Source organism: Trachurus japonicus, chromosome 11, assembly GCF_045865225.1.
Source record: "Trachurus japonicus isolate A0001 chromosome 11, Traja_1.0".
Classification (NCBI taxonomy): domain Eukaryota; kingdom Metazoa; phylum Chordata; class Actinopteri; order Carangiformes; family Carangidae; genus Trachurus; species Trachurus japonicus.
Window position 1 is genome coordinate 2,693,209 of NC_140917.1, and position 27,894 is coordinate 2,721,102.

Genomic DNA, 27,894 nt, shown 5'->3' on the forward strand with positions numbered 1-27,894 from the left:
AGGCAGGATAAACACTGTCAGGAGGTGTGTGTACTTTGGTTTGAGCAACATTAAAGACACAATGATGATGATGATGATGAAAAAGAGACGAAAATAATCCTTAAAAAAATCTGCAGCTCAAAAAAACAACAAAAAAAACCTGGACCTGGATCTGGATCGAACTCTTTGTTCGTTCGTTCGTTCTTTGGGTTTGGGTTTCTATTTCCTCAAAAGTCATATTTTAACACGACAGCGTGTATGGATTTGGCATCTTTTACCTGACTGCAATAGTAATAATAATAATTACTGATAATAAAACAAACCAACAATCAAACAATCAATCAAACAAACACTTGTGTGGTGATGAAAAGGTAGATTCCTGGTGGTAAAGCTGTAAAGAGAGAGAGAGGTAGGTCGACACCCTGCAACGTGGGATCATCTGTAAAACATCAAACTCAGTGTGTTTGTCCAACGATTCATATTAATAAAAAAAATAAAAAAATAAAAAAGTCGATGTGTGAAAATGGAAAAAACTAAAAAACTAAAGTTTGGTATGAAGTGAAGTGATGTGGCGCTGTGACGGGTCCTGGACAGATCAGGATGTAAAAAGTCTTTTTGAACTAAAGCTTTTCTCTCCGTTTATTGTTTTTTTTTTGTTTGTTTTTTTTGGTTCTCAGTTTTTTGGTATTTGGAGATTTTGGTTTTTCATTTCTTTGTCTTTGTAGTAGGTGTGTGTTCCTCTTCAGCATCTTTTGCTTTTGCTTTTCTTTTTATCTTTTAATTTGGTTGCAGCCGCCTTCCTTCCTTCCTTCCTTCCTTCCTTCCTTCCTTCCCTCCTCCAGCTTGTTAGACAAGTCTCTTCACGTCTCATCCCTCATGCCCTCGTCCTCCACGGCTCGGTTTTTCTTCCTCTCAGCGTGGTGTTCGTTCGCTCCTCGCTGCCACCACCTCTCCAGCTCTCTAGATCATTATTATTTGGTTTCAGATTTTTCTCCCCCTCCGTTCTGCAGTTCTCTCTCTCTATCCTCTCCATGCCCCCCCCCTCTCTCTCTCTCTCCGTCTCTCTCTGTGTGTCCTTCCCCTCGTCCGTCTTTGTGTATTTTTGGCTTCGGGCGACGGCGGCGGCGAGGAAACGGCACAGAGAGACGACGACTCACATGGATCAGACAGAGAGATGGCTTTGGTTGAAAGGCGAGGTTGTAACATTTTTTAAGATTTTAATAATAAAGCTCCTTTAACACTCCTCTGCTCGCTCCTCCTCTTCTTCCTCCTCCTCCTCCTCCTCCTCCTCGTCCTCTGATTGGTCGATCAGGGATCAGTCGGCCATGGCGCCCCCCAGTGGCGGCGGCGAGGCCTCGCTGAAGGAGCAGAAGGAGGCGGGGCTCGAACAGGGAGAGACCGACTCCTCGGGACACGAGGTCGGGCTCATCAGCGACGGCCTCGGGACACACAGGCCGCCGCCGCCGCTGCTGCTGCTGACCAGGCCCGTGGAGGCGGTTGCCATGGAGGCGGTCATCATGGAGGCGGTTGCCATGGAGCCGGTGGTCACCATGGGGAGGAGGGTGTGTGGGTGGTTGAGGAAGAGGGAGCGACCCCCGGGTCCACCCAGAAGCATGTGGTGACCGGCCGCCGCTCCGCCGTCGAGAAGCTGGTGACCGGTGCTGGCTGCCAGGGCTGAGGAAGAGGAGGAGGAAGAGGAGGAGGAGGAGGAGGAGGAGGGGAGGAGGAGGAGGAGAGGAGGAGAGCAGAGGAGGAGGAGGAGGAGGAGGAGGAGGAGGAGAGTGGGGGAAGGAGGAGAGGAGGAGGAGGAGAGGAGAGGAGGAGAGGAGAGGAGGAGGAGGAGAGGAGGAGGAGGAGGAGAGGAGAGGAGGAGGAGGAGAGGAAGAGGAAGAAGAGGAGGAGAGGAGAGGAGGAGAGAGGAAGAGAAGAGAGAGAAGAGAAGAGAGAAAGGAGAGGAGAGAGCAGAGGAAGAGAGGAAGAGGATGAGAATGGAGGAGAAGAGAGGAGGAGGAGGAGGAGATGAAAAGGGAAGGAGGCAGGCATCGTAGACTAGCAGGCGCGCGGCGGACTTGCGTTAGACGCAAGCGGAGTCGTCTGCTGTCGGCAGATCCGGCTTCTCGGCGTGCGCTCTTCGTCGTCTCTTCCTCCCTTCCTGCTTCGTCGCTGCGGCCTTCTGTACTCTGCGCTTCGTCTCGTGCCTCCTTCCTTTCTTCTCTTCCTTCCCTCCTCCTCCTCCTTCTTCCGTCTGCTTCTCTCTTCTCGCTTCGGCATCGCTCCTCGCCTCTTCTGCGTCCGCTCTTCTCTTGCCATCGGCCTTTGCTTCTCTTCTTCCGCGGTTGTCTTTCTTCTTCTCTGTCCTTCTTCTTCTCTTCCTCTCTCTTCTTCCGTCTTCTTCTCTTCTCTCTTCTCTTCAGCTCTTCCGCTTCTGCCCCTCTTCTTCCTCTTCGTCTCTGCCTCTGCTTCTCCTTCTCTTCCTCCTTCTTCTTCTTCACCCTGCTCTCTCGTCCGCGGCGTCTCTTCGCTCTTCTCTTCCTCTCTTCTCTTCGCTTCCCTCTTCCTCTTCCTCTCTCTTCCCCTTCTCTCTTCTCTCTTCTTCCTCTCCTCTTCTTTCTCTCTTCTTCCTCCTCTCTTCCTACTTCTCTTCTCTTCTTCTTCTTCTCTTCCTGACTTCACGCGGCCTCTTCCTCTCTTCTGTCTTGCTGCTCCTCCTCTTCTTCCCGTCCTCTTCCTCTCTTTTCTTCCTTCTCCGTGCTTCTTCCTCCTTCCTCTCTTCCTCTCTGTCTTCGTCTCTTCCTATCTTCTTTCTTCCTTCGTCTTCTCTTCCTCTTCTTCTTCTGCCTCTTCTCTTCCTCTTCTTCTTCTTCCCTCTTCCTCTTCTTCGCGTCCTCTTCCATTCCTCCGCCTCCCTCTCCCTCCTCTCTTCCGACTTCCTCTTCTGGCCTTCCATTCCTCCTTCTTCTTTTCCTCTTATCTCCTCTTCCTCCTCTTCCGCTCGGCGCGTCTCACTTCCTCTTCCCCTTCCTCTTCCTCCCCCTTCCCTCTGTGCGTCCTCCGCCTCTTCGTCATCTTCTTCGTCTCTTCTTCTTGTCTTCCTCTTCTTCCGTCCCACGTCTCAACTTCTCTTCCCTCGTCTGCTTCTCTCCTCTCCTTCCTCTTCTAATCTTCTTCCCTTTCTCTCCCTCCATTCCTCTTCTCTTCCTTCTTCTCTCCCTTTCTTCTTCTTCTTAGTCTCGTCCCTACCGTTCATCTATCCCTCTCCTCTCCCCCTTTACTCTCTTCCTCTTCTCCATCCCCACCCCCATACCCTCTTGCACTCCATTCCACCCCCTCCCCGTCTCCCCTTCCCCCTAACCCCCTCCCCTCCCTGCGACCCCTCCCCCCTCGTCTGTCCGTTCCTTATTCTTCAAATCCTCTCCTGTCATTCTCTGCTATCGCTTCTTCACACCTCCTTCTCTCACCACCCCTCTCCCTCGCGCTCCCGCCTATCTCGCTCCTTCCCGCTCTCCCGCGACCTATCCCTCCAACCTTCCCCCCCTGCCCCCTACCCCCCCACCAGAGGCTGCATCATCCGCAGCACTCATACCAGTTGCAAAACAAAATAGATAGACCACCCAGGACGAACATACCCATTATAACCGTCACCATCCCCGTGCATAACGCTCTCAAAACATTTTCCCCTTCCAGTATTTCTATTTTGGCGAGTCCAACCAACCGACCAATCATATTCTACCTCTGTGTTTTTTGTTTCATTATAAGCTCCGCCCCCCTAACCGGTCCCACTGTCCTCCACAGTCTGAGCTCGTTACTCTTTTTCGTTCACGCTAACGAGCTCTCGTCCTCGTTATGACATCACTGATATTTAGGCTCCGCCCACTTTGGATTCACCTGAACTGACCTGGTTTGTATTGAAGAAACTGCTGTGGCCACGGGTTCGAGTCTGACCTACAATCCTTTGCTGCCCATCGTATTCTCTCTCTTGATTTGATCGCATGAATTTCCTGTCTGTCACTCTGTGCACAAAATAAAGGCACAGAAATGTATTTTTTTTAAAGGAGTCATCACCTGATTTTTTTTACGTATCCAGTCCCCCTTGAATTGCTTTGAATCAATTCTTAAAACTTATTGGAAACATAAAAAAAAAAAAAAAAAAAAAATCAAACATAGAGCTTGTTCTGACACTTTTTCATACGGCAACTTTCTCTTGTGAGAGTAAGCGCAAGGTTTTGACTGGTCCGGATGTTCATTGTATTTAATATGTAATGAGGCACGCTACATGCAGGCATGGCTGTATTGGAAACCGCATACTATGCTGCTCTTTGTCGTGTACCGTTCACTTTTCATTCAAACAAACTAATACGACTGCCACAATTGTTAGATTTCATCAATGAGACCAACATTTATCTCCTAAAAAGAATTTAACCAGCCGGCGGTAAACCTCTACAAACCTGCGGGTAAGTTAATTAACGATCGTTTCCTCCCCCGGCATGACGACGTAGTTTGGCCGGCCAACGAGCTCTGCAGACGGGTTGCTGAGGAGCCACTCCTGTGGAGCTCACTGGAGCTTCACTTCTCCCAACGCGGAGAAAACTTTTAACCAGCCGTCATTTGGATAAACTAACCGCACATTGGGGATCTAAACCCTTACTTTCTCGCATGAAATAATATAAAGTGACGAAATAACAGCGCTACAGTGGGAAATAAAACAATACGTAATGGCGGTGACGTCAATATAGGAGCAGAATCAAAATCTCATAATTTTGTGGTGTGCAGCCTCATGAGCTACTCTGGCTTAAACAAAGAGCCCAAACCAACACCAGTATACATGTTTTAACAAGGAAAAATGCAATTTCCGGGTGATGACTCCTTTAAATGAAGCTACCTCTGATCTTTGAAGTAGAGTTGATTAGTTGTGAGTTTTTCATCTTCTGGTTGTGATACCCCCCACCCCCACACACCCCCCGCACCATTTTAAAAACCCTCTGCTCCTATAAAATGATGATAAATCCGTCACAAATGTGTAAAGCCTGAGGCGACGTCTCCAAACGTCTCAGGAGACGCCGAGCCGACTGTGATGGAGGACAAAGAAAAACCAGGAGGTTTTCAATTAAAAACGTTTCTTTATGTTTCTCCAATTAACTTCCTGTTGATGGACTACTAAGTGATTACTACTGGACGGAGACCGAGGAGAGTTCAGTGTCTCCTGCTGACGTCTCGGTTCCAGACTGAACCTGGAGGGAATCGCAGCAGAAAAATCCTTTTCTTCAGCTCGAGACTCTAAACGTCTGAATCCTCCTCTTCCCTCTGTCCTCTTTCCCTCCTTATTCTTCGTTGCCACGGCTGCAGTTTCCTCTAACGCGCTGTAACCTCCATCATCAGCTCCTTCATGCGCCCCGAGGACGGCGTTGAACAGAGCGGCGGCGGTGGGAGAAAAGGCGCTATAGGGAGATGGAGCACGTGACGGATTCAAAGCTGAGCTTATTTGTGATGCTTAATTGATTTGGAGAAGGAGAAGCTGCTCTCCGAGGCGGCGGGAAGCGGCGGGAAGCGGCGGCGCATCGAGGAGGACGGATTGAGCCCGTTGGACTGTTGACTGTAAGCTGACTAAGCTTCGCCACGAGGGCTCTTTCTTGTCGCTCGGCGATAATGGCGGCGGCATTGTGTGAGACTCAAATTGAATCTTTCATCACACTGAGTGATTCAGAAAAGGAAAAGTTTAGTGCTGAGGAGGAGACGGGCGCCGCGGCAACGCTGTCGGCCACCAGAAACTCATTTTAGTCAAGAATGGGGAAGAAGGAGAAGAAGAGGAGCTCTTTTTTAGAAAATGAAAATGGAGAGAGGTGAAGAGTGTGACGTGGAGCTGGAGGCCTAACACACACTAACACACACTAACACACAATATCACACACCTTGCATGGTCGCCAGGGGATTTCCGCCGATGAGGGCCTGGTTCATCCCTGTGCTGACTCCCATCATTGTGTTTCTGAAATGTCACGCACACACACAAAAATACACACAGCAATTGTTAGATTAACTAATAGGCTATAAACTCAACACACTCATCACTTTCTTTTTTTGCCTGTAGCAGCTCCTACAGATGTTTCCAGATGTTGTTTTCTTGTCTTGATGCGTGTGAACTTGCAGGATGTCCACAGCACATGATGCAGCTACGACTAAACTTCGACTGGTTTCAGGTTTTATGAACTATACAAATATAAAACTTAAATATAAAACCACAGTCTGACGTTTCCTCTGAGATTTTAAAGATGTTTATAAATGTTTTTGTTAGTTTCTTCTAATTTCCTTCTGTTATCTTTCTTGTCATTTTTGCTTCCTGTTCTCAGGTCTCTCTTTGAAAACATGTCTTTAAATCTGATTAAATAACAAAGCATTTTCTAAAGAGCTCAGAAGCTTTGAGTCGTTCAAAAACAACTCAAAATGTTGTGTTTTTGTTCAGAAGAGACAACAAGGACTGCTTCAGTCTTTGACCCTGAGCTGCTGCTGATTCTCAGTTCATGTGTTCATGTGTTTTTAATTTAAAACAGCTCAGTATTTGTATAAGAAAAATATAAAATATAACGTTTTTAAATGTCTTAATATTCAATTGAGTTAACATTTTGTTTGCTGTATTGCTGTCATAATTCAATCTCTTATCATCTTCACTTTATTTTAGTTTTTATTTTCTACACATTTGCATTTCATCTTTTAACACTTGTATTATTGCATATAATTATTTTCTACCATAGTTTCTTGTTTTCTTTGTTGTATTTGTTGTTAAGCGCTGCTCCTTGTTGTGTGCACAAACGCCTCTATTGTGTATTAATAACTACTTCTGTGGTTTGTGATTCTTATTTTCATTAGAGACTTTGAAGTTGTTGTTGTTTGAGGGACCATGTTGTATTGTATTGTATTGTCGGCAGCCTCCGATAGTTTTCATGAGTTTTCTTGTATAAAGAAAATAAAAAAGCAGCGGTCCCTCACCCGGTGTTGAGGCCGTGGGCCCCGAGGCCGGGGGGGGCGGGGCTAGCTGTGCTGTGAGGAGGAGGAGTCACAGAGGAGGAGGTGGAGCCGACGGCGGCCGAGCTGACGGGGGTCATGGGACACGGCACCGAGGGGGACGAACTGCCGACTGCCAAGAGGAGAAGAAGATGAAGACAAAGAAAGTAATTAGTGAATCACAACGTTAGTCTGGTGACAGCGTTCATCAGGTCTCCACCTTTTTCCGCTTCAGCTCATGTCACACCTGTGCAGCCCCAGACTATAGAAAGCCTAAGCAGAAGTGGAAGAGAAGTTCGCCATGGGACCTCAATTTGGGAAAAATCTCCATGTAAGTGAATGGAAGTCAAAATGTTCTTTCGTGATCGAATTGAATTGTGTCATGAGAAAAATATCTGGCCTCTACCTGTTTAAAACATCGCGTTTCACGCCAAGCAATCAGCAGTTTGTTGTAAAACGGCAAAGGAAGAATGTATTGTATTATATTGTGCACGGGAAAGGGAGGCATGTGGTGTTTTGTTGTAAAACTATTATAAAATAAAATTCCGAAACACAAGTAGAGGTCAGATATTTTTCTCATAACACAATTCAATCGGATCACGCAATAACATTTTGAGTCCCAAGATTTTTTCCGAATTGAGGTCCCATGGTGACGTTACTTCCTGCTTCCACTTAGGCTCTCTATAAATCCCCTGCTTTTTTTGAACTTTTCATTTAACAACTGTTTCATCAAAAAAAAAAAACACTGATGAAACAGAAACATAACTTTTCCCCTCCGAAAAAACTATAACATCAAGAGTGGTTTCATCTTTCCGTCACCGACCTCTGGGCTCTCTGAACAACAACGAGTAACTAGAAACAGCATTTCCTAACGGAAAATGCGTGTGTGAATGCTGAAAGCCATTGCTGAACCATGATGAATTAGCAGAAGAAATTGACAAAGACATGTGGAATGACATACAAGAAACATGTCTAAGGCAGAAACTGAACCCATGACTTCATGAGTGGTAACCTGACACACTAACCTTTTGGCCACAGAACACCTGAGTTACAATGAGCTTTATACTATGATGAATCAAAGACTGTCCAATGACAGCTGAATAGTTGAAAGTTAAATAATGACTTGACTTGACTGAGGCAGGAATCAAACCCATGACCTCGTGATCATTAAACCTTTACTCTGCCACTCGGCCACAGAGATAATAAAATCACACGAGTTCTATACACTGCAAAAACTCAAAATCTTACCAAGAATATTTGTCTTATTTCCAGTCAAAAATGTAATTTCTAGTCAAAACGAATCTCATTATACGATAAGAAGACTCATCACATGAAAGAGCAGCTTGTTTTTAGACACTTTTTACTTCTTTGAAGCAAATTTTCACTTGAAATAAGTAGAAAAATCTGACAGTGGAGCAAGTTTTTCTTTCTTATTGCAAGCACAAGCAACTTGCTTTCACTGGCAGATTTTTCTACTTATTTCAAGTGAAAATTTGTTTGAAACAAATGAAAATTATCTAAAAACAAGTTCATTTTTAGGTGATGAGTCTTATTTTAAGTGGAAAGAGTTTAGTTTTGACTAGAAATGAGACATTTTGACAAGAAATAAGACAAATATTCTTGGAAAGATTTTGAGTTTTTGCAGTGTACTGCCATAAATCAAAGCTGTTTGAATGCTAGTTGAAAGTCTTGTGAAGATTTCACAAGTTGAATGGAGTGTGTAGCTTAAAGTAAGTTAAAGTAGTACATTTTGAAAGAGGCTAAAGTTTTAAAGACTATTGTCATTCATTGCAATGTGATAATGTGCTGCAAAGTGAGTCTCTTAATAATAAGTCTAGTAGGAAGGAGGGGTCCCAGTGTCCCCGAGACAAACATTTTTGAAACATGGTTTTTTAGGACCCTTAAGGTGTCTACTTAAGATTTTTGCTTGTTGCCCGGGACAACTAATGTCGCATGGGTGTTTTTTGGCAGCCATTTTGAATTTGTGTCCGCACAAATGGCAAAAACGCCAATTTTCATAGCTCCTAAACTAGACATCATAAAAAGACAAATGAACACACTTTTTCTGATAATTTTGACACCAGGAATCAAATGGAAAGGTCACTGAGATGATAAAACCACTCTTCATCAGAGAAAAATGAACTCCAAGTAGTATTTTTGTATAAATTACTCAAAAAAAGAAATGATTCATCTGCTCTCACCTGTTGTGCTGAGGCTGGTGGTGACCTGGGACAGACCCTGACTGGAGATCTGGAAGAGACACAACATCACGTCAACGCCTCAAATCTCTCTCACACACACACACACACACACACACACACACACACACACACACACACACACACACACACACACAGGTGCCGTTGGAGCGTACCATGTGCGGGCTGTAGCAGGGGGCTTTGTGCGTCCCGATGGGCGAGGTCTGGCTGGGCAGCGGCGGCGTGGTGCTGCTGGACGGGTTGATGCGCTTCTCTTTCTGCCGGCGGTTACAGAACCACACGCGGATCACCTCCTTCTCCATGGTGAGCTGCTCCGCCATCAGCAGGATCTCTTCAGAGGTAGGCTTTGGGTTCTGTGTATAGGGAACAGAGGGAACAGAGAGGGAACAGGAGGGAAGAGAGGGAAGAGAGGGAACAAGAGGGAATAGAGAGGGAATAGGAGGGAACAGGAGGGAACAAGAAGGAGACCGAGGAGAAGTTAGGAGAAAGTTTTCCAGTCTGTAAATACACCTGTTTGTTACCAGACTACACATCCGACTTTCATCCTACATCAATTTTTGTTTTCTTTAATAAAGGATTATCTTATCTTATCTTATCTTGTCTTATCTTACATATACATGTATATTTTGCACATTGCTGCAGAATCACAGCAACTACAATATGGAAAATGCAAAATGCAACAGTCAAGTTTTTGTTTTCAGCGGATAGTTAAACACCGTAACATCAAAACAAAAACAGTATGTCTTGAGATGCTGTATATTATATTATATTATATTAAATTATATTATATTATATTATATTATATTATATAGTGACTGTAAAACAAGAGATTGATATCTGCTGTGTATTTCAATCTGTGAAAAAGAAACTGTTGATCCTTGAAACAGTTGAATAATAAAATGTGCTATGAAAACCTGAGCTGTTCATTGATCTATATAATATAATATAATGTAATGTAATATAATATAATATAATATAATATAATATAAATTATATAATATAATATAATGTAATATAGCAACAGTGCAACTCAATATCCACTTTATCAGATGCACAAATAAAATCAGCTGCCACTCAGCTACGGAGGCCTTAAGTGGCCAAACATTCAAACATATGATGATGTCATAATTAATTGAAGATCTGTAGAAATCAAAACCAGAGTCTGTTTTTCACGCCAGCTTCACGTCTCTCAAACAAACAATAAACACATTATTAGTGTCTGAGAGAAGGTTAACGAGGCTTCAGCCGGATGATGTCGTTAACTACAGAACTGACCAGCTGCCAGGAGCTGGCCGTCTCCATGGAAACAGGATGATCGATGACTGAGAGATGCTGATCGACAGCTAAAGTGTGACGGAAATCTCTGACACATCTCTGATTAACGATGTCGTTATATCAGGAAAAAAAACGAATGGGCTTCCGTACTCGGCTGTGTATATATACATAATATAAAATGTATAAATGTTATTTTGACTGACACAATTTTATAAAATATGATTTCAGAAAATATATTACAGTCAATATTGATGATTTATAGTTTAAACTTGATTCTTTGATGTTTATATGCACATTTTTTAAATCGTATTTAGTGACTTTAGCCTTTTTATTTTAATAAATTGCCACCAGACTTATTCTGTATGGTGTATATTTAAGTGCAGTAGCAACGGAGCTTTGTTCTCTCACCAAGTGGAAGTTTCGCTCGAGGGCGACTCGCACGTTGGTCTCGATGCTGGTGCGTTTCTTCCTGCGTCGGCCCGGCAACCCCTCGATCCCCAGCATGGGGGAGGAGAGGGAGGAGGGGCTGGGCAGCATGTTGTCCACCGCCATGGTCTCTGTCAGAGGAGAAGGAAGAGGATTATGATCATATTCATGGGTCTTTCTGCATTTTCTGTTGTTTTCTGTGTCGACCTGAGCAGGAACAAGAGATACAAATTTGCTATTAAAGGGATAGTTCAACATTTTGGCAAACTGGCCCATTGCCATAATCCCTATAGTCATAGCAGTAGGTTCGTTACCTTTAATTGTCGGTGCAAGCTGTTTTTAGAACGGCGGAGCAGAGCCGTGAGCTGCTCAGAGCTACGCTACGGAGGCTCATTATGGGATTTCTTGGTTTCCCTTCATCAAACTCATCAAATACACAATCCAACAACTCCACAACGCTCTGGTGGACAAGTTGTGACCTGCACATTCACCACGCTATGAGATAATAACACAACGTTACCACACAGAGTTGTTTTAGAGGGAAATACAGAGACTGCTTGCTGAAAAACTGTCCCTGAAGGCAACGCGCATCAGCTGGTTTTGCATGTATTTCCCTCTAAAACAACTCTGTGTGGTAACGTTGTGTTATTATCTCATAGCGTGGTGAATGTGCAGCTCACAACTTGTCCACCAGAGCGTTGTGGAGTTGTTGGATTGTGTATTTGATGAGTTTGATGAGGGAAACTAAAGAAATCCCATAATGAGCCTCCGTAGCGTAGCTCTGAGCAGCTCACGGCTCTGCTCCGCCGTTCTAAAAACAGCTTGCACCGACAATTAAAGGTAACAAACCTACTGCTATGACTATAGGGAGTATGACAATGGGCCAATTTGCCAAAACGTTGAACTATCCCTTTAACTGCATATTTTTCTCAACGTCAGGTGTAGGTGGTGTGTTCAGGTGCAGGTGGAGGCCGTCCGACTCACCGGCGTCACTCAGCCACTTCTCCAGCAGCGGCTTCAGTTTGCACATGTTCTTGAAGCTCAGGTTCAGCGCCTCGAAGCGAGAGATCGTCGTCTGACTGAAGTCGTTGCCGTACAGTTTTCCCATCGCCACGCCGACGTCTCCCTAACGCACACACACACACACAACACACAAACATGTCATGACACACTAACACCAGAGATGGACAGAGTACTTGACCCCAGTACTTGAGTAAAAGTAGCTCAGTCGACATGTTACTCCAGTAAGAGTAAAAAAGTAGTAAGTAAGAGTAAGACTAAGAGTGAATTTCTTATTTTTTACATCAATGAATGACTCTAATTGTTTGTAAATGAATGTAAGGAGCTTTTAACTCTTGTTAGTGAGAATGAACTCTTTGAAAGCAGCTGCACTGATGTGCTGCTTTTAGGGGTTAGGGTTTCCTTCACAGACAAACACAGCTTCATAGTGTCCAATAGGATTTTAGAAAAAGACCTGAAAGTGACCAGTACTTTTCAGCCTTCCTACAAATTAACTCCAGTAAAAGTAAAAAATATTTGTCTTGGAAATGTATTCAAGTAAGAGTAATAAGTACCAAAGAAATCTAATACTCAAGTAAAGTACAAATCCTCTGGATATGTACTTAAAGGGATAGTAGCATTTTTTAAAGTGGGGTTGTATGATCTACAAATAGCCCCTAAGTACTTTAATTGCAGTAGAAGACTCTCTGCACTCCTCCCGTTAGCAACGCCAGCCCATAATAGCCCTGCCCAGAGATTTACAACATACAGACCCAAAGAAACGGCCTATTTTCGTGGTTTTACCTGAAAAAAAAATACACAGTTCCATTGTTCGCTATAATATAATTTTTTCCAGCCCCTCAAAGTGCAGGAAAAACACAGTTTTTATTTGGACCTAACCAACTCACGTATCCCTCCGCCCAGGGTTAGCGCCCGCCGATCAGCAGTTGGTTAGGCCCAGATAAAAACTGTGTTTTTCCTGCACTTTGGGGGGCTGGAAAAAATTATATTATAGCGAACAATGGAACTGTGTATTTTTTTTTCAGGTAAAACCACGAAAATAGGCCGTTTCTTTGGGTCTGTATGTTGTAAATCTCTGGGCAGGGCTATTATGGGCTGGCGTTGCTAACGGGAGGAGTGCAGAGAGTCTTCTACTGCAATTAAAGTACTTAGGGGCTATTTGTAGATCATACAACCACACTTTAAAAAAATGCTACTATCCCTTTAAGTACAGTACTCAAGTAAATTTACTCCGTTACTGTCCACCACTGACTAACACACACCTGCGACCCCTCCTCTCTTCATCATCATCATCGTCTCTCACCTGTGTGAATCCCAGTTTGATGCGTCGCTGTTTGAAGGTGCGAGCAAACTGCTCCAGCTCCTCCAGGTCGCTGGGCTCCTCCCCCATGTGGCCGGAGCTCAGCGAGGTTGCCATGGCGCTGCCGGACGCCGACGTGGCGCCGACGGACGTCACGACACCGACACCGACACCGCCGCTTCCACTGCTGCTGCTGCCGACTATCGAACCGCCACCGCCGCTGCTGCTGCTTCCAACCACGACATCGCTGCTCTTCTCCCTCTGTGATGTGACGACGGAGGAAAGGAAAAATTAGATTTTCAAGTGGAACAAAATACCAGCAGAACTCTTGTTTTGTCTTTATGTAAAGCACATTGAGTTGCCTTGGTATGAAATGTGCTATATAAATAAAGATGCCTTAACTTGCCTTGCCTTTCTGTCTCCAGGAAGTGAAAAATGCAGGAAACCAAAACAATAATGTGACCCGGGGAGTCCTGACTAACGATGCAGATGTGACAAACATCAGGCGCTAAAATCAACATGTCCGCCTTTTATTCTAAACAGCAGGTAAATCACACACACACACACACACACACACACACACACACACATAGAGCAGGAATGTGACCTCAGGAGCTTCCGGAGGAGAATCAATTACAACTAATTGCTGAGCGTCATCATGCATGAAATCTGCCTCATTTACATCCGCCGTCTCGGCTTCATCATCACAGCTTAATGAAAAAAACCCCCCGCAGAACGGCCCTTTACACGTGTGACGATGCATTCAGGCGTCACGTTACCGCCGAGGAGCCGTGGAGACGTTATCAATCTGATGCCGAAGCTCCTGATGAAAAAAACAACTGGCTGGATTCTATAATCTACCGATCCACAAGTTTCTGTACGTCATCTATGGTCAAAAGTTAAGCCGGAAGCTGGTTTTGCATTTCTGGTGGAATTTTACGTTTACGTTTCCATGGTTTTCAGTCGTTGTCATAGTTGCGGTAAATGCATGGATCTATTAACGCTGGCTTTTAAAGGGATAGTTCAACATATTGGAAAATTGGCCCATTGCCATAATCCCTATAGTCATAGCAGTAGGTTCGTTACCTTTAATTGTCAGTGCAAGCTGTTTTTAGAACGGCGGAGCAGAGCCGTGAGCTGCCCAGAGCTACACTACGGAGGCTCATTATGGGATTTCTTGGTTTCCCTCATCAAACTCATCAAATACACAATCCAGCAACTCCACAACGCTCTGGTGGACAAGTTGTGAGCTGCACATTCACCACGCTATGAGATAATAACACAACGTTACCACACAGAGTTGTTTTAGAGGGAAATTCAGAGACTGATGATGAAAAACTGTCCCTGAAGGCAACGCGCATCAGCTGGTTTTGCATGAATTTCCCTCTACAACAACTCTGTCTGGTAACGTTGTGTTATTATCTCATAGCGTGGTGAATGTGCAGGTCACAACTTGTCCACCAGAGCGTTGTGGAGTTGTTGGATTGTGTATTTGATGAGTTTGATGAGGTAAACCAAGAAATCCCATAATGAGCCTCCGTAGCGTAGCTCTGAGCAGCTCGCGGCTCTGCTCCGCCGTTCTAAAAATAGCTTGCACCGACAATTAAAGGTAACGAACCTACTGCTGCTATCACTATAGGGATTATGGCAATGGGCCAATGTGCCAAAATGTTGAACTATCCCTTTAACTCGGATGTCAATTTGTGTGATATCCATTGTTAAAAGCTGGTGTGATGATCCGTGCGTTTTACAGATGTTCATTGAAAGAAAAAAAAAAAATCCATGCATTTACCGCGACTACCGAAACCATGGAAACGTAAACATAAAATTCCACCGGAAGAGCAAAACCGGCTTACGTTTTTGACGTTCGAAAAAAGGTGGATAGACAGACGTCGTGGTCCTTTACCTGTGCTTGGAGGCCCAGGCGAGGTGGTGACGTCAGGAGTCCACCGGGGCTCTGCTGAGGTAGCTGGATCAGATTTGGTGTCGAGAGCAAACCTGTGAAAAACAGAAAGAAAAGGAAAAAAAAACACTGCATATAAAATCAACCGACCAATCAGATACCAGGGCAGCCAAGTCATTGGACCTCGGAAAGAAAAAGGTGATGATAATTCTAGGGGCCCAGCGCCCAGTAGGTCCCACAAAAAACCCCAGTAGTCTAATCTTTGTATGACTGAATTATTCTGCATAAGACCCTGACTGATACTCATAGTAATGCTGCATTAGCATCAAAACAAAGTAGGCTAAATAAGAAATGATAATACATACGTAGTCTATGAAAAAAAGTGGAAAAGTCAGGGGGCAGGAGCCCATTTTAGTATACTTTCAGGGGGCCCAGAATTCCTAGCAACGGCCCTGCCTCGGACCCATCAGTATGGGACTGCCTTTTACTTTTTTCCACTTACTTGCAGCAGGAAAGTCTTCTTGCTGTGTGTTTTTTTATCTTCATCCAAGTGATTTATTCTATTTTTTTTTAACAAATTGCAATCATATTTACACTTTTATTGTTACATTAGTTTATTAATCATCTGATTTTTTGTTTTGTTTGTCTGTTGACATAAATCTTGCATAAATCAACCAGGAACTATTTTTTCATTCAACCTGTCTGCTGCTTCCTGCTCATCTGCACTGTTACATTAAGACTGTATGTGAGGCAGCTTTATTTTTACTGCACAATGCACACTAAAGGGCTTTAAAGACGTCATTAATGTATTTTTTTATTGGATTTTCTTTGTGAGAAGCTAAAAACGCTGAATGAAGATCATTCATTGTTTACACTGAGAACAAAAAAAGACAAAGTTTGACTGTAGTTTTCCTCACCCTGCTGAGGCTGCTGGGCCTGTGCTGGCTGAGACAGGAGGAACTGGGCCGGAGACTGGAGCGGATGACCGGGCATCAGGACCAGCTGCTGGAGCTGGAGCAGCTGCTGGATGTCCTGCAACACACACACACACACACACAATAACTTAATAACGTATCAGGTTTATCAGACACTGATGTGACACTGGTGACTCCTCACGTTCAATAAAAACTTTATTTTCCAGACATTATTCTGCATTTGTGTCGTTAGTTAAACGACAACTCCGTGGACGGTGTCCTCTGTCCAACCTGATCCACTTTACTGTCCAAGTCCACAGTCATTACCTCATCAATAAATAAGGTAATGAGCTATTATCTCATTACCTTTACAACTGTAGTTTTGTTTTGTTGTTTTTTTAGTAATGTGTGAATGCTTATGCTTGTGCCACGAAAAACAAACTCGTTGTATAGTCACATGCAATGACCATAAAGTATTCTATTCTCTTCTATCTATTCTATTCTATTCACGTCACTTCACTTCACGGCTTAAAGATTTTAGAGTTTAAGATTGTACTATGATGATATTTCTATCAATAAATAGGTTAATAAATCTCACCTTATAACAAAGCTCATTCATATTCACTCATTTTCATGTGAAAACACTTAGAAACTATTTAAAGTAATGAAAGAAATGACCTGAATCTTGTGTATTTTTCAGTCTCTGCATGTTGTAATCTGTGTAGTGTTTTTTTTTGTCATACATTGCTATTTATTAATAAAATTCCTTTCTAATTAATAAATAAAAGATGTGTTCATGTCGTCCATCATGTACCTGCGCCGTGAGCTGGATGGGCTGGGACAGAGCCAGCTGTGGAGCTGGGACCGTCTGCTCCTGTTTGGTTTGGTGCTGCTGATGCTGGTTCTGGTTCTGGTTCTGGTTTTGGTTCTGCTGCTGCTGCTGCTGCTGCTGGTTGGCTTGTTGCTGCGCGGCGGCGTGTGCGGCGTGAGCGGCGTGCGCGGCGTTGGACTGCTGGACGGCGGCGGCCAGGAGCTGAGCCTGAGCCTGTTGGAGGAGGAGCTGCTGCTGGGCCGGGAGGAGAGCGGCCAGCTGGGGGGGGGGGGGGGGGGGGGGGGGGGAGAAGAGGAGGAGAGGAAGAAGCAGAAAGTCAGTCAGCGGCTCCATAAAAACATCCAATATCTAAAACAGGGGTCATCAACTATATTTGTTGAAGGGCCAGAATCTTTCTCTCAACAGACACCTTGGGGGCCGGACATTCAAATAGGCCGAGATTGAAATTAAATTCACCTTTTTGCCTAATAATTTATTTGGTTTATATTCTATTTTACCTGTAAGATCATAATTTTCATTTATACATATCTTTGGTGTTTGGTATGATATAAAATGAAAAATCTTGACAGCTGGACTTTCAGATACTCCGACATGCTGGAGCTTTACACTGCTGACAGTGACTTGCCCTGTGATTTTCAGCCTAAATATGAAAGGAGGCTGACCATCGGTTCTGATGATACAAGTCAGTAGTCCTGAGTCGTCAGTAGTGTTTCTCTTCTATAACACACATTCTACATGTCGGAGGAGATGTTTTTCCACACACGGGCAGAGCTCAGTGGGAAACAGTAGCATATACCACGGCTACTATTCTAAAGCCTTATCACAGCGTAGGCTATCACTCCGCCTCAGGCACGTATGACTCGTATGAATGGAAGTTGTTGTCATGTATCCATGACAACGGACTGTTGCAGTCCGTAGCCAAAGACAGCTGATGTTTTTACGATGTTAAAAAATGGACTAAAGTAGTTGAATTCATATGTTTAAGGTGAACTTTCACCTCCAGAGGGTTAACAGTGGTAGAGGGGACTGAGCAGTGACTTTCACCTGAAAAAAAAGCGGAGGAAAAGACGAGATGCAGAGCTACTTGGAGCTAACGTCTGGAGAGGTGGGACTATTTTTTCCACAGTGAGGCTATTTTATTGGATAATATGTATTTCTGGTTGAATAAAACTACATGAAATTGATTGCGTATCGCTCTTCCATATTGCCATTATTGGTAACCGTTTTATAAAAGCAATATATCACTCCAGTCCGTGGTCTATGCTCATAGATACAGTTGGCAAGCAAGGAAACGTCACTTCCGGTTAGGGCCGTGGGGGAAAACAAACCGTTTTCCCCATACACACTCATGCAAAAAGGCGGCATTTTAAACCTTTGTCAAACGCTTGTTCGCCGTCCTGTCTTAGTTTTAATCACATGTATATGCTGACAAAGAGCTATATATTAGAAAACTCATCACGATCTGGGTCGATTGCTGTCCGTACATCTTAAAATATAAAGTTTTCACAGCCATAGCCTACACCGAGTCAGCAGGGTCGGCAACCTTCACTTCCGGTCAGAGCGTTACACGTTTGGAGAAGATGAGCGAAGTTCCGATATAAAAGTTCAGGTTGTGGTTTTTGAATTTATTTGCGGTGCAAAATAATACACAATAACTCAGGCAGTGTCTACGAGTGTCTAGAGCCGGCCGGCGGCGACTAAGAGAGCGTCAGAGCCGTGGGGGACGACAAATATGACTGACTGTGAAATACCTAATATTTTTAAATGTACGGACAACAATCGACCCAGATCGTGATGAGTTTCTAAAAATATAGCTCTCTGTCAGCATATACATGTGATTAAAACTAAGACAGGACGGCGAAAAAGCCTTTGACAAAGGTTTAAAATGCCGCGTTTTTGCATGAGTGTGTATGGGGGACACGGTTTGTTTTCCCCCACGGCCCTAACCGGAAGTGACGTTTCCTTGCTTGCCGACTGTGTCTATTATACCACTCTAGTTGCCCTCCCTCCGCTTCGCGTCGGGCCGAACAACGGCCCTTAGCCATGGTATAATGAGCATATACCACGGACTGGAGTGATATATTGCTTAAATAGATGATAATAAAAATCCAGACTAATTCATATCAATATAAAAAAAGATGAATTAAGCGTTTTATAACAATAACATAGTGCGTCGTTTATTCTAAAGTGTCACTCTGGAGTGTTTTAACAGAAGTAAACCATCGATCAGTCTAATGGAGGTTGGTGTTCTCACCCCTGCCAGCTGACTGCCGGCCAGCATCAGCTGTGTGTGATGGTGTTGTTGTTGTTGCTGCTGTTGTTGCTGTTGCTGCTGTTGTTGTTGTTGTTGTTGTTGTGAGGGAGGAGCAGGAGGGACGGAGCTGTGGGTCTCAGAGCTCTCCTCACTCTTCAGCTGCAGCGGGGAAAGAAACAATCCATTTATTAAACACGTTCACACACCAAAGTGTCTCCAGTTATAAACGCTGAACTTCAGGTGGAGCAGAGTAGGAAATCTGCAAAAATCCTGCAAAAAGTCTGATTCTATGGAGCTAAGACACTGAGGCCATGAGGCAAAACTGCAACCAGGGTTTATGCCGGCCCCTGTATAAACCCTCTATGTGGTTGTTTAGGGCCACAGCCGTTAGGTGGGGGGCCACATGATCAGAAAGGTACCGGGGTTCATCAAGTCATAAACATCCTGAGGTCTGCACGTGCAGCTATGAGCTTTATATGTAATGTGAAGTCAATATTCAGCTTCTTTTATCTCACATTTGAGACATTTGGTGAAAATAGAACGGCAGAATGACAACATTTGTGCTCAAAAAGCAATCTTACAAAATGTCATTTTAGACTTGTTTTCTACACTTATCTATTACTGTATTCATATCCTATTTCAAGCACCAAAACAGTTCATTCTCATGACTGAAGGAGTGTTTTCACGAGGGATTTGACATTTTTCCAAAAGCAGACCAGGCTCAAAACTCACCTTTTTAAATGAGCTTTTAATATATACTGTAATTCTTGTGTGTTTTATACTGTTTTATTGCAGTTTTTAATTGAATTTCCACTCTGAACTTTGCTCTATTTTATTAATTTTAAAGTTGTAAGGCTTTCTTAGCTTTCCCTTAAGCTAAGCGTCAAGTAATAAAAATGTATTATATATATTACTATAACAAAAACTGTAAATGGGCGCGATGATGCTGCAATTTCAATAGATGGCTCCATCGGATATTAAAGAAACAGAAGAAGGGGTTTGCAGCCTTGATGATGTACTTCTAAAGAGTGACCAGTCAAACCTCAAACGGTGGAAAACAACGAGGGAGGAAATTTAAAGTGATTTACTGTATAGTAAAAAAGATTCGGGTGATCAGGTGATGATTGTAATAACTGTGACAGGCTCTTTAGTCAGATTTCCTCGCCCCCCCACACACACACACACAGGTCCGGACCCGCTGGTTATAAACACTGTATACGGTTGTTTAGGGCCACAGCCGTTAGGTGGGGGGCCACTTGATCAGAATAGGTACCAGGGGGTTCAAAAATCCCCCCAAGTCATTTAAACATCCTCGTGAGTCTGCACGTGCAAGCTATGAGCTTTATATGTAATGTGAAGTCAATATTCAGCTTCTTTTATCTCACATTTGAGGAGACATTTGGTGAAAATTAGAACGGCAGAATGACAACATTTGTGCTCAAAAATACAATCTTACAAAATTTTTTGTCATTTTAGACTTGTTTTCTACACTTATCTATTACTGTATTCATATCCTATTTCAAGCACCAAAACTGTTCAATTCTCATGACTGAAGGAGTGTTTTCACAAGGGATTTGACATTTTTCAAAAAGCAGAACCTTCAAATTTTCCCAGCATTTGGCCTAAATTATTTCTTTCTGACAGTGGTTCTAGGACAAACTGGGGGCCTCAGTCGTGCTGTACAGCGGATGGTTCTAATATTTTAGACATAAAACACTTGAGTTCATTGTTACTGCACAGTAATCTTTAAAAAGATAAATTTTAAGATAAATATGTAAAAAGTCGAAGTAAAATGATAATGGCCTCAAACCTCAGAGGTCATAAACACGTCTCGGTATTCAGTTTTAAACCAGTGATTTGGTGTTTAGGGGGCCACCCAAAATCCTAGGGCCGGCCTGACTGCTAAGTATTAAACATTGAACAGCTTGGAACCCCCGTGTTTTTGAAGCGGTAGCCTATAAAAGATTTAAAACTTTGGAAACTAAGGCTGAAGTTAAAAATTAAAAAATCTGTAGTTGTAAAGAAGTAAAGAAAAAAAACAAAGAGGAAGTTTGCCAGAGATTTGGAAATGAAAATTCAAATACAAAATAATGTTTTCAGAGGATTTTGAATTTTTTACTTCAGCCTTTCAAAAACACTATTTACACCTTTTTACTTAGGTTACTAAACTTATAGTTCCAAAGTTTCAAATTCTTCTGAAACGCTTTCAAACACGAGGTTTTCAAGCTTTCAATGTTTTTTTTTTTCTTTTCAGTTTTTGCCTCGTGGCAGAAGTGTCTTAGCTCCATATAAAAACACTGGAACTGTGTGTACCACCCACTGGCAGAGTCTGACCCAAAACATTCTGGTTAAGAAGTGTTTGTGAATACACCTAAAGAAGTATTTGGTAGAAATATACAATAATACTGTAGCTCTAATACTTTAGGTCTGTCACCAAAAGAGCCCAAATATATCTATATCTACAAAAACGACGCAACAGCGATTAGATGTTTTACAGTCAGGTGGGTATAAAGTCCGGCCGATCCTCCAACGTAAAATACGATATAGTGGGACTGAAAAAATAAAGGGAAATTCTATTTTTATTCTATTTTTAATTTTATCTTTATGTTATTACACTCTCTCTTTACAGTTTTCTTTTGTTTGTGTCCTAATTGCTCATCATGTCTCTTATAAGCACCACTATATGTATTGGAAATGTAGACAAAACAGCAGATAATTAATGAATGAATATGATTCTGTACGGGATGATTTTGAATGAAACTGAAAATAAAAACTAAGTTTATATAAATGTCAGATTGGAGATCAATTGAGACTATATCTGTAACAGGATATAAGAAAATTAATAAGTAAATAAAAGCAGGAATAAATTACATAATAATAATAATAATTAATGAGGAAATCTAAAGACTAATCAAAGAGTAAGAGAAAAAGTAAAAGTAAAGTAAGAGAGGAAAAATCTTCTTTTTGACTTTTTTTTCAAAATTTCTCTTTATATTTTTACATTTTTAATTCACTTTTTTTATTCATTTGTGTATTTCCTGTTTATATTTCCCACATTTATTCCTTTGCTTATTTCTCATGAAAATGCATTTTTTTGTTTTAAAATTTGACATATTTCTCATCTTGGATTGGACTTGTTTGCTCCTGTGTGTATTACCGTGTTTTTTCTCTTGTTCTTTTACAGATTTAGTCTTTTTTTTAAATCTTTATCTTTCGCTCCATTCGACTCTGGTGTCAAACTTAAAGTTTCATTCCTGTCGTTTTACCTGCGGTCCGTTCGTCTTTGTCTCAGCTGCAGAAGAAACGCAGAGTGACATCGACATATTTAACTAAATTTCATAATTAAAGACTCCAGGAGTTATGAAGCCGAATGAAACCAGTTTTCTCTCTCACACAACACACACACACACACACACACACACACAAACACACACACACACACACACACACACACACAATCGGTTTCTCAGGAAGAAGGAGAAAGAATGTGACGCTCCGTCCTCGTCACAGGTAGAAAAAAAAATAAAAAAGAAAAAAAAAAAAAAGATGATTGATCGTCTCAGCTCTCCGTCTCATTAACCCCCCTCTGACCTCAATCGAGAACCTCTGACCTCTGGCCACTGGCCGTCGTCCGTGGTTACGGTCCCCGTCACTCACTACTACTACCCGTTCGTCCAACCACAGAGGAAAGGCAGCGTCTCTACGTTTCTGTCACTCACTGTCACTACAACTACTCACATCACATCACATCACATTCACATTCCCCTCCTCAGCGTTAAAGAAAGGGGGCGGGGGCCCTAAGTCACCCGATCTGCATGTTCACACGCTTCTACACGGCGTCCGCTCGGTGTCCCACACACGTACGAGTTACATAACACACTCACACACACACACACACCTGAACACACTAATAGTCAACTTCTTAACTTTCATCTTTCTTTAACTCTTTTTTAATTATTTTATTTTACTTCTCCTTTATTTTGCTTTTTAACTGTTGTGCACTTTTCTTCTATCAATATATATATTTATTTTATATCTAACCTTTTATTTAACCAGGTGAAACACCACTGTGAACTCCTGTATATTAATTACTGTAATTAACATTTTAAACAACACAAAATTGTCAAGTCTTTGTCAAAACAATTATATGTTTTTTGTTACCGACGGCCGTCACACTGCACAACCCCAGTGCCATTGAAACACACACACATCCAGACACACAAACGCACACACACACAGGTCCCCAGTTGTCTACATTGTTATTGAACTGTTTTTTAATGTTTATGGGCACTTGCTATAATCCGGCACATTTTACATGTATATTTATTCCATTATTGTGCACTGTCCATTCAAATAAACAAATTAAAGTAAAGGTCTAAAGTAACTTTAATGACACGTAGGATTTTAAAATCTTTTATCTTACTTACGATCGGGGGATTATATTTTATTGTTATTATTGCACATAAGAACACTGGATACCAGCAGCCTTTTTGTGGTGTCTTGTTTTTGTACTTGTTGCATATTTTACTACCACTCTGAATTTCCCCCTTTACTTGGGGGAATTATAAAGTCTTATATCTATACTATTTCTATTCTATTCTATTCTATTTCTATTCTATACTATTTTTTTTTTTTCTAATTCTATGTCTGATTCCTAAAAGACGCTATGTAAATAAAGTTATTTTGGAAAAACATTATTATTAAATAATCTGGCATCCTCAGAGCAAATATAGAATGGGTTAAGTCTAACTCATTAACAACATTTCAGTCTGAAATTATGGCTCCAAAGTAAAAAAAAAAAAAAAATCCTCCTCACTTGAAAAGGACACACGTGAGGTTTTAAACCCCCGACGTTCACATGTTCTTGATAATGAAGCAGGTTAGGTTCACACACACACACACACACACACACACACACACACACACACATGCACACACACACACCACACACACAACACTGCGTGTATGAAGGCGGCTCACCTTGCTGCCAGCCGGTTGTATAGGGTGAGAGGCTGATGAAGGGGCTTGCTATTTCATTGGAGGGGTGTGCGGGGTGAGAACCTGCAGAAACACACCCCGAACACATACAGACACACAACACACACACACACACACGTTTGTCAGTGCCGTGACCTGATGACAGATTCACCGTTTCAGAGGAAAAAAAGATTGAAACTTGGTCCAGAAATCTGTCAAAATAAATAAATAAATCAAAGCTGCTTCCTCAACAAAAAACAACCGACCTACGGTTAAAGACGAAGAAGAAACGTGGAAGGAGGAAACATGGAAACACACAGAGAAACGGTACGAAAAATACATTTTAATCCTGAAAAAGGTTTTTTTTTTATAGAGAAAAAAGCAAACAATAAAATAAAACTCTGTCAATGTGCCATTAAAAGTTGAAATTTGACACAGATATCATCACCGTAGTTGATTCATTCATAAATATATATTCATTATATTTGAATAATCATCAATTGCAAATGCTTTAAGAGAAAAATCATCCTTCTAATACGGTTTAGTTTAGGTATAAAAGGTATTAAAAAATACAAAAGGCAAAAGTTGGAAATTTTGACACTGAATATCATCACTGGCAGTTTGATTCATTTCATACATTATATTTATTATATTTTTAATAATTCATCAGTTTGTTAAAATGCTTTAAAGAGAACAAATCATACTTCTATAAGGTTATTTTTAGGTATAACAAGGTTTTTTAAAAATACAAAACACATGATGAGAATTTGACACAGATTATCATCATGGTAGTTGATTCATTCCATAAATATTATTTTATTATATTTTAATAATCATCAGTTGTAAATGCATTTAAAGAGAAAAATCAGCTTCTATAAGGTTTATTTTAGGTATAAAAGGTTAAAAATATACAAAACAAAAGTAGAAATTTGACACAGATACTCAGTCACGGTGGTTGATTTTATTCATAAGATTTATTCATCATAATTTTTAATAATCATCAATTGGTAAAAGCTGCTTTAAAGAGAAAAATCGTCATCTATAAAATGCAGTAACAGTATAGTTTTACCATATAAAAGGTTAAAAAAAAAAAAAAAAAGTTTGAAATAACATCAATAATACAATAGTATAATGAATGAATGAATGATTAATGAATTGGAAATGGAGGTAGAAAAAACCAACCTAGGTCATCGGGGCTGTTTCTGTCAGAATCTGAAACACAGAGACACAACACACTGTTCATTAGACCTGTGTGTGTGTGTTGCATGTGTGTTGTTGTATTTGTGTGTGGATGTAGTGTGTGCTGTGTGTGTGTGTGTGTGTTCATATAAATTGTGTTGAATTCCCATGGAAGTCAATGACGTGATGTTAAACAGGTGCATTCCTGTCTGTGCCTTCGTACTACTGAATATTTGGAAAAATAGTGATGACGCTTCTTCTTCCTCTTCTTCATCAGACAGGATCAGTCATGAGTGAATAATTTCCGTGTGTGTGTGTGTGTGTGTGGGTGTGTGTGGTGTGTGTGTGTGGGTGAGTGTGGTGTGTGTTGTACCTGAGACTTGTTCCCCTCAGGATAGTCAGCCCCAGGGCTTCCTCCTCCCTCTGCTGCTTTAGACATCCTGATATCTGCAGGAGAAACACACACACGACACACACACACACAACGAGAGGTCAGAGGGTCCGAGGTCAGAAGGTCAGGTGGTCTAGACGGTTGTTGGTTCAAATCCCCACAAGGTCACAGAATAAAGAAGCTGCAATCATGTTTAACGGACTGTGAACGAGTATGATACATGAAAGATGAGATGATTAGTCACTGATTGGACTATCCTAGTACATCAAATATAGGGGCATAAAAGCCAAAGAAATACTTAAAAAATACATGATGATAATAAGTTACTGTATATATAATAAATAACAAAATTAATGATAAATAATATGTTGCAATATAGGATTAGTCATAAACCAGAATGTTTTTAAACATTTTTAATCATCCTAATATGGATATAGATATGATCAAACTTATTTTAGAAAACTAAAAACAGTAGGCACTTTACTACCAGCACTTTAATGAATCTTAACAACTAATACAACACATATTGCCCCGATTAAATGTTTCCATTTTTAATTTTTATACTAACTCCTATACTACTCCTTTCTGACTGAAGCTCACTGTGGATGATAAATAATATATTGTGATACTGTAACTGATATTTATACCATGTTGTGCTTTTGTTTTTTGAATGTATATTTTAGTGTGCACCGCGGAACCGCAGATGGAAATAAGACTTTAGAGCTAAATCTGGCATATATACATATTGTATTGTATGTTCATGAATATGCAAAGATCCAGTTACAAATGAAACACAAAACTAAATGGTGTGTGAGTAAAATATCTAGATTAATTTATAATCATAGTAAACTTTGAAAGAGTTATACATAGAATTGTTAAAATAGAATAAAAAAACACAACTATAGCCGAACATTTATAATTAAAAGAGACTTTACAGGAATTTTAAATTTAATTCTTTGATTGTTGAAGAAAAAACTCCCAAGACTAAAAACAATACGTTTTCCATCTATTTGTATAAACTAACAGGACAACTGGTATTAATACTGTGAATAATAAACACATGAGAAAATGAATTAAAAAGATATAATAAAATAAATAAATCTGTATGATGTTGTGTGTTGTTGTGGTGAATAACACGTCTGATGTCCAGGTGAAACTAAAGGTTGGTGAGTGAGGCGTTCAGTTGCTAGCTGTGACCTACTGACCTCTATTTTTCATAAACTTTCTTTCTTCCTCTTCTCTAATATTCTTCTTTGAATCTAAACTATATTAGATCCCAGGGAGGCGGCGACGAGACGAGACGAGGACTCGGCTCTAACGACCAGGTCGGTGTGTGTGTGTGTGTGACACTTCAGGGACACGCGCAGTAATTTGGAGCCAGGAAGTGCATACCTTAGAGCACCAGACATTACTCAGCAGCAGCAGCAGCAGCGAGCAAGAATAGCACAGCCACTACAAGGCCCACTGCAGCCGCCAGCGGCCATCTTGGCTCAACCCACTCTTCCCTCATTCCCTCTCTGCTCATTCCAGCTAACATCCAGGGTCGCCGCCAGGGATTTTTGGGCCCAATAAAAAAAATCATTACAGGGCACCCAACACAGGCTTGGTGACATATTTTTAGATGCTATTTTACATCCAATTATGCATTTAAATGGTATTTTTGACTATCAGGCTGCTGATAGCCTACACACCACAGATTTTCTTTCTTCTGTACATTACTGCACGTCTTCTATCATAATTTTTTAAATGGGTTTATGCTTTTTTTACCATATTTTTTTTGTAAGAATTAGTATCATGTGTGTATCTTCTCCTCTTTAGGAAATATTTGAGTTGCAAGCATCGCTAGTGGTCCATTGATTGACATGATTTGCAGCTGATCCAGTCGGACTGAACCAATTTACATAAATGGGGGGGGGGGGGGGCCTGCAGGCCGTTGCTGTTTCCAAAACAAAATAAAGTTGAAAGTTGAAAGGACATTGAAAATAAAACATTTGTGATTATATGTTAGTTAATAACTTAGAGTTAATATGTATTTCTGTATTATCATTTCATCATCATTAGGGGCCTCTCATGGGCCCCCCTGACTCATGGGCCCCTAGAATCCGTCGCCTTTAACTCCCCCTTTTCGGCGCCCCAGCAAACATCTTTCTGTCCTCAGTCCTCTTGTCCTGCAGGATGTGAGGACGGAGACACAGCAGCGACTCAAGTTTGGAAATAATCAAAGTCCCAGCA

The 27,894-nt window shown here is 41.7% G+C and overlaps 2 protein-coding genes across 2 annotated transcripts in view; both read right to left on the minus strand.

Annotated features, from left to right (window-relative positions):
* erf (Ets2 repressor factor) overlaps positions 1 to 27,894 on the minus strand; it is a 158,075-nt gene that overhangs the window by 103,321 nt on the left and 26,860 nt on the right. The window lies entirely within an intron of this gene.
* Positions 1,295 to 27,894, minus strand: part of LOC146977896 (uncharacterized) — a 110,634-nt gene continuing 84,034 nt past the window's right edge. The window contains exons 6-16 of the mRNA XM_085790693.1: positions 16,844 to 17,119; positions 16,033 to 16,147; positions 15,119 to 15,210; positions 13,216 to 13,473; positions 11,877 to 12,018; positions 10,875 to 11,023; positions 9,347 to 9,544; positions 9,174 to 9,222; positions 6,958 to 7,105; positions 5,886 to 5,959; positions 1,295 to 1,653 (exon numbers count right to left, since the gene is read on the minus strand). Of these exons, the coding sequence (XP_085646819.1) occupies positions 1,295 to 1,653; positions 5,886 to 5,959; positions 6,958 to 7,105; positions 9,174 to 9,222; positions 9,347 to 9,544; positions 10,875 to 11,023; positions 11,877 to 12,018; positions 13,216 to 13,473; positions 15,119 to 15,210; positions 16,033 to 16,147; positions 16,844 to 17,119 (1,860 nt within the window). The remainder of the gene's footprint in view (positions 1,654 to 5,885; positions 5,960 to 6,957; positions 7,106 to 9,173; positions 9,223 to 9,346; positions 9,545 to 10,874; positions 11,024 to 11,876; positions 12,019 to 13,215; positions 13,474 to 15,118; positions 15,211 to 16,032; positions 16,148 to 16,843; positions 17,120 to 27,894) is intronic.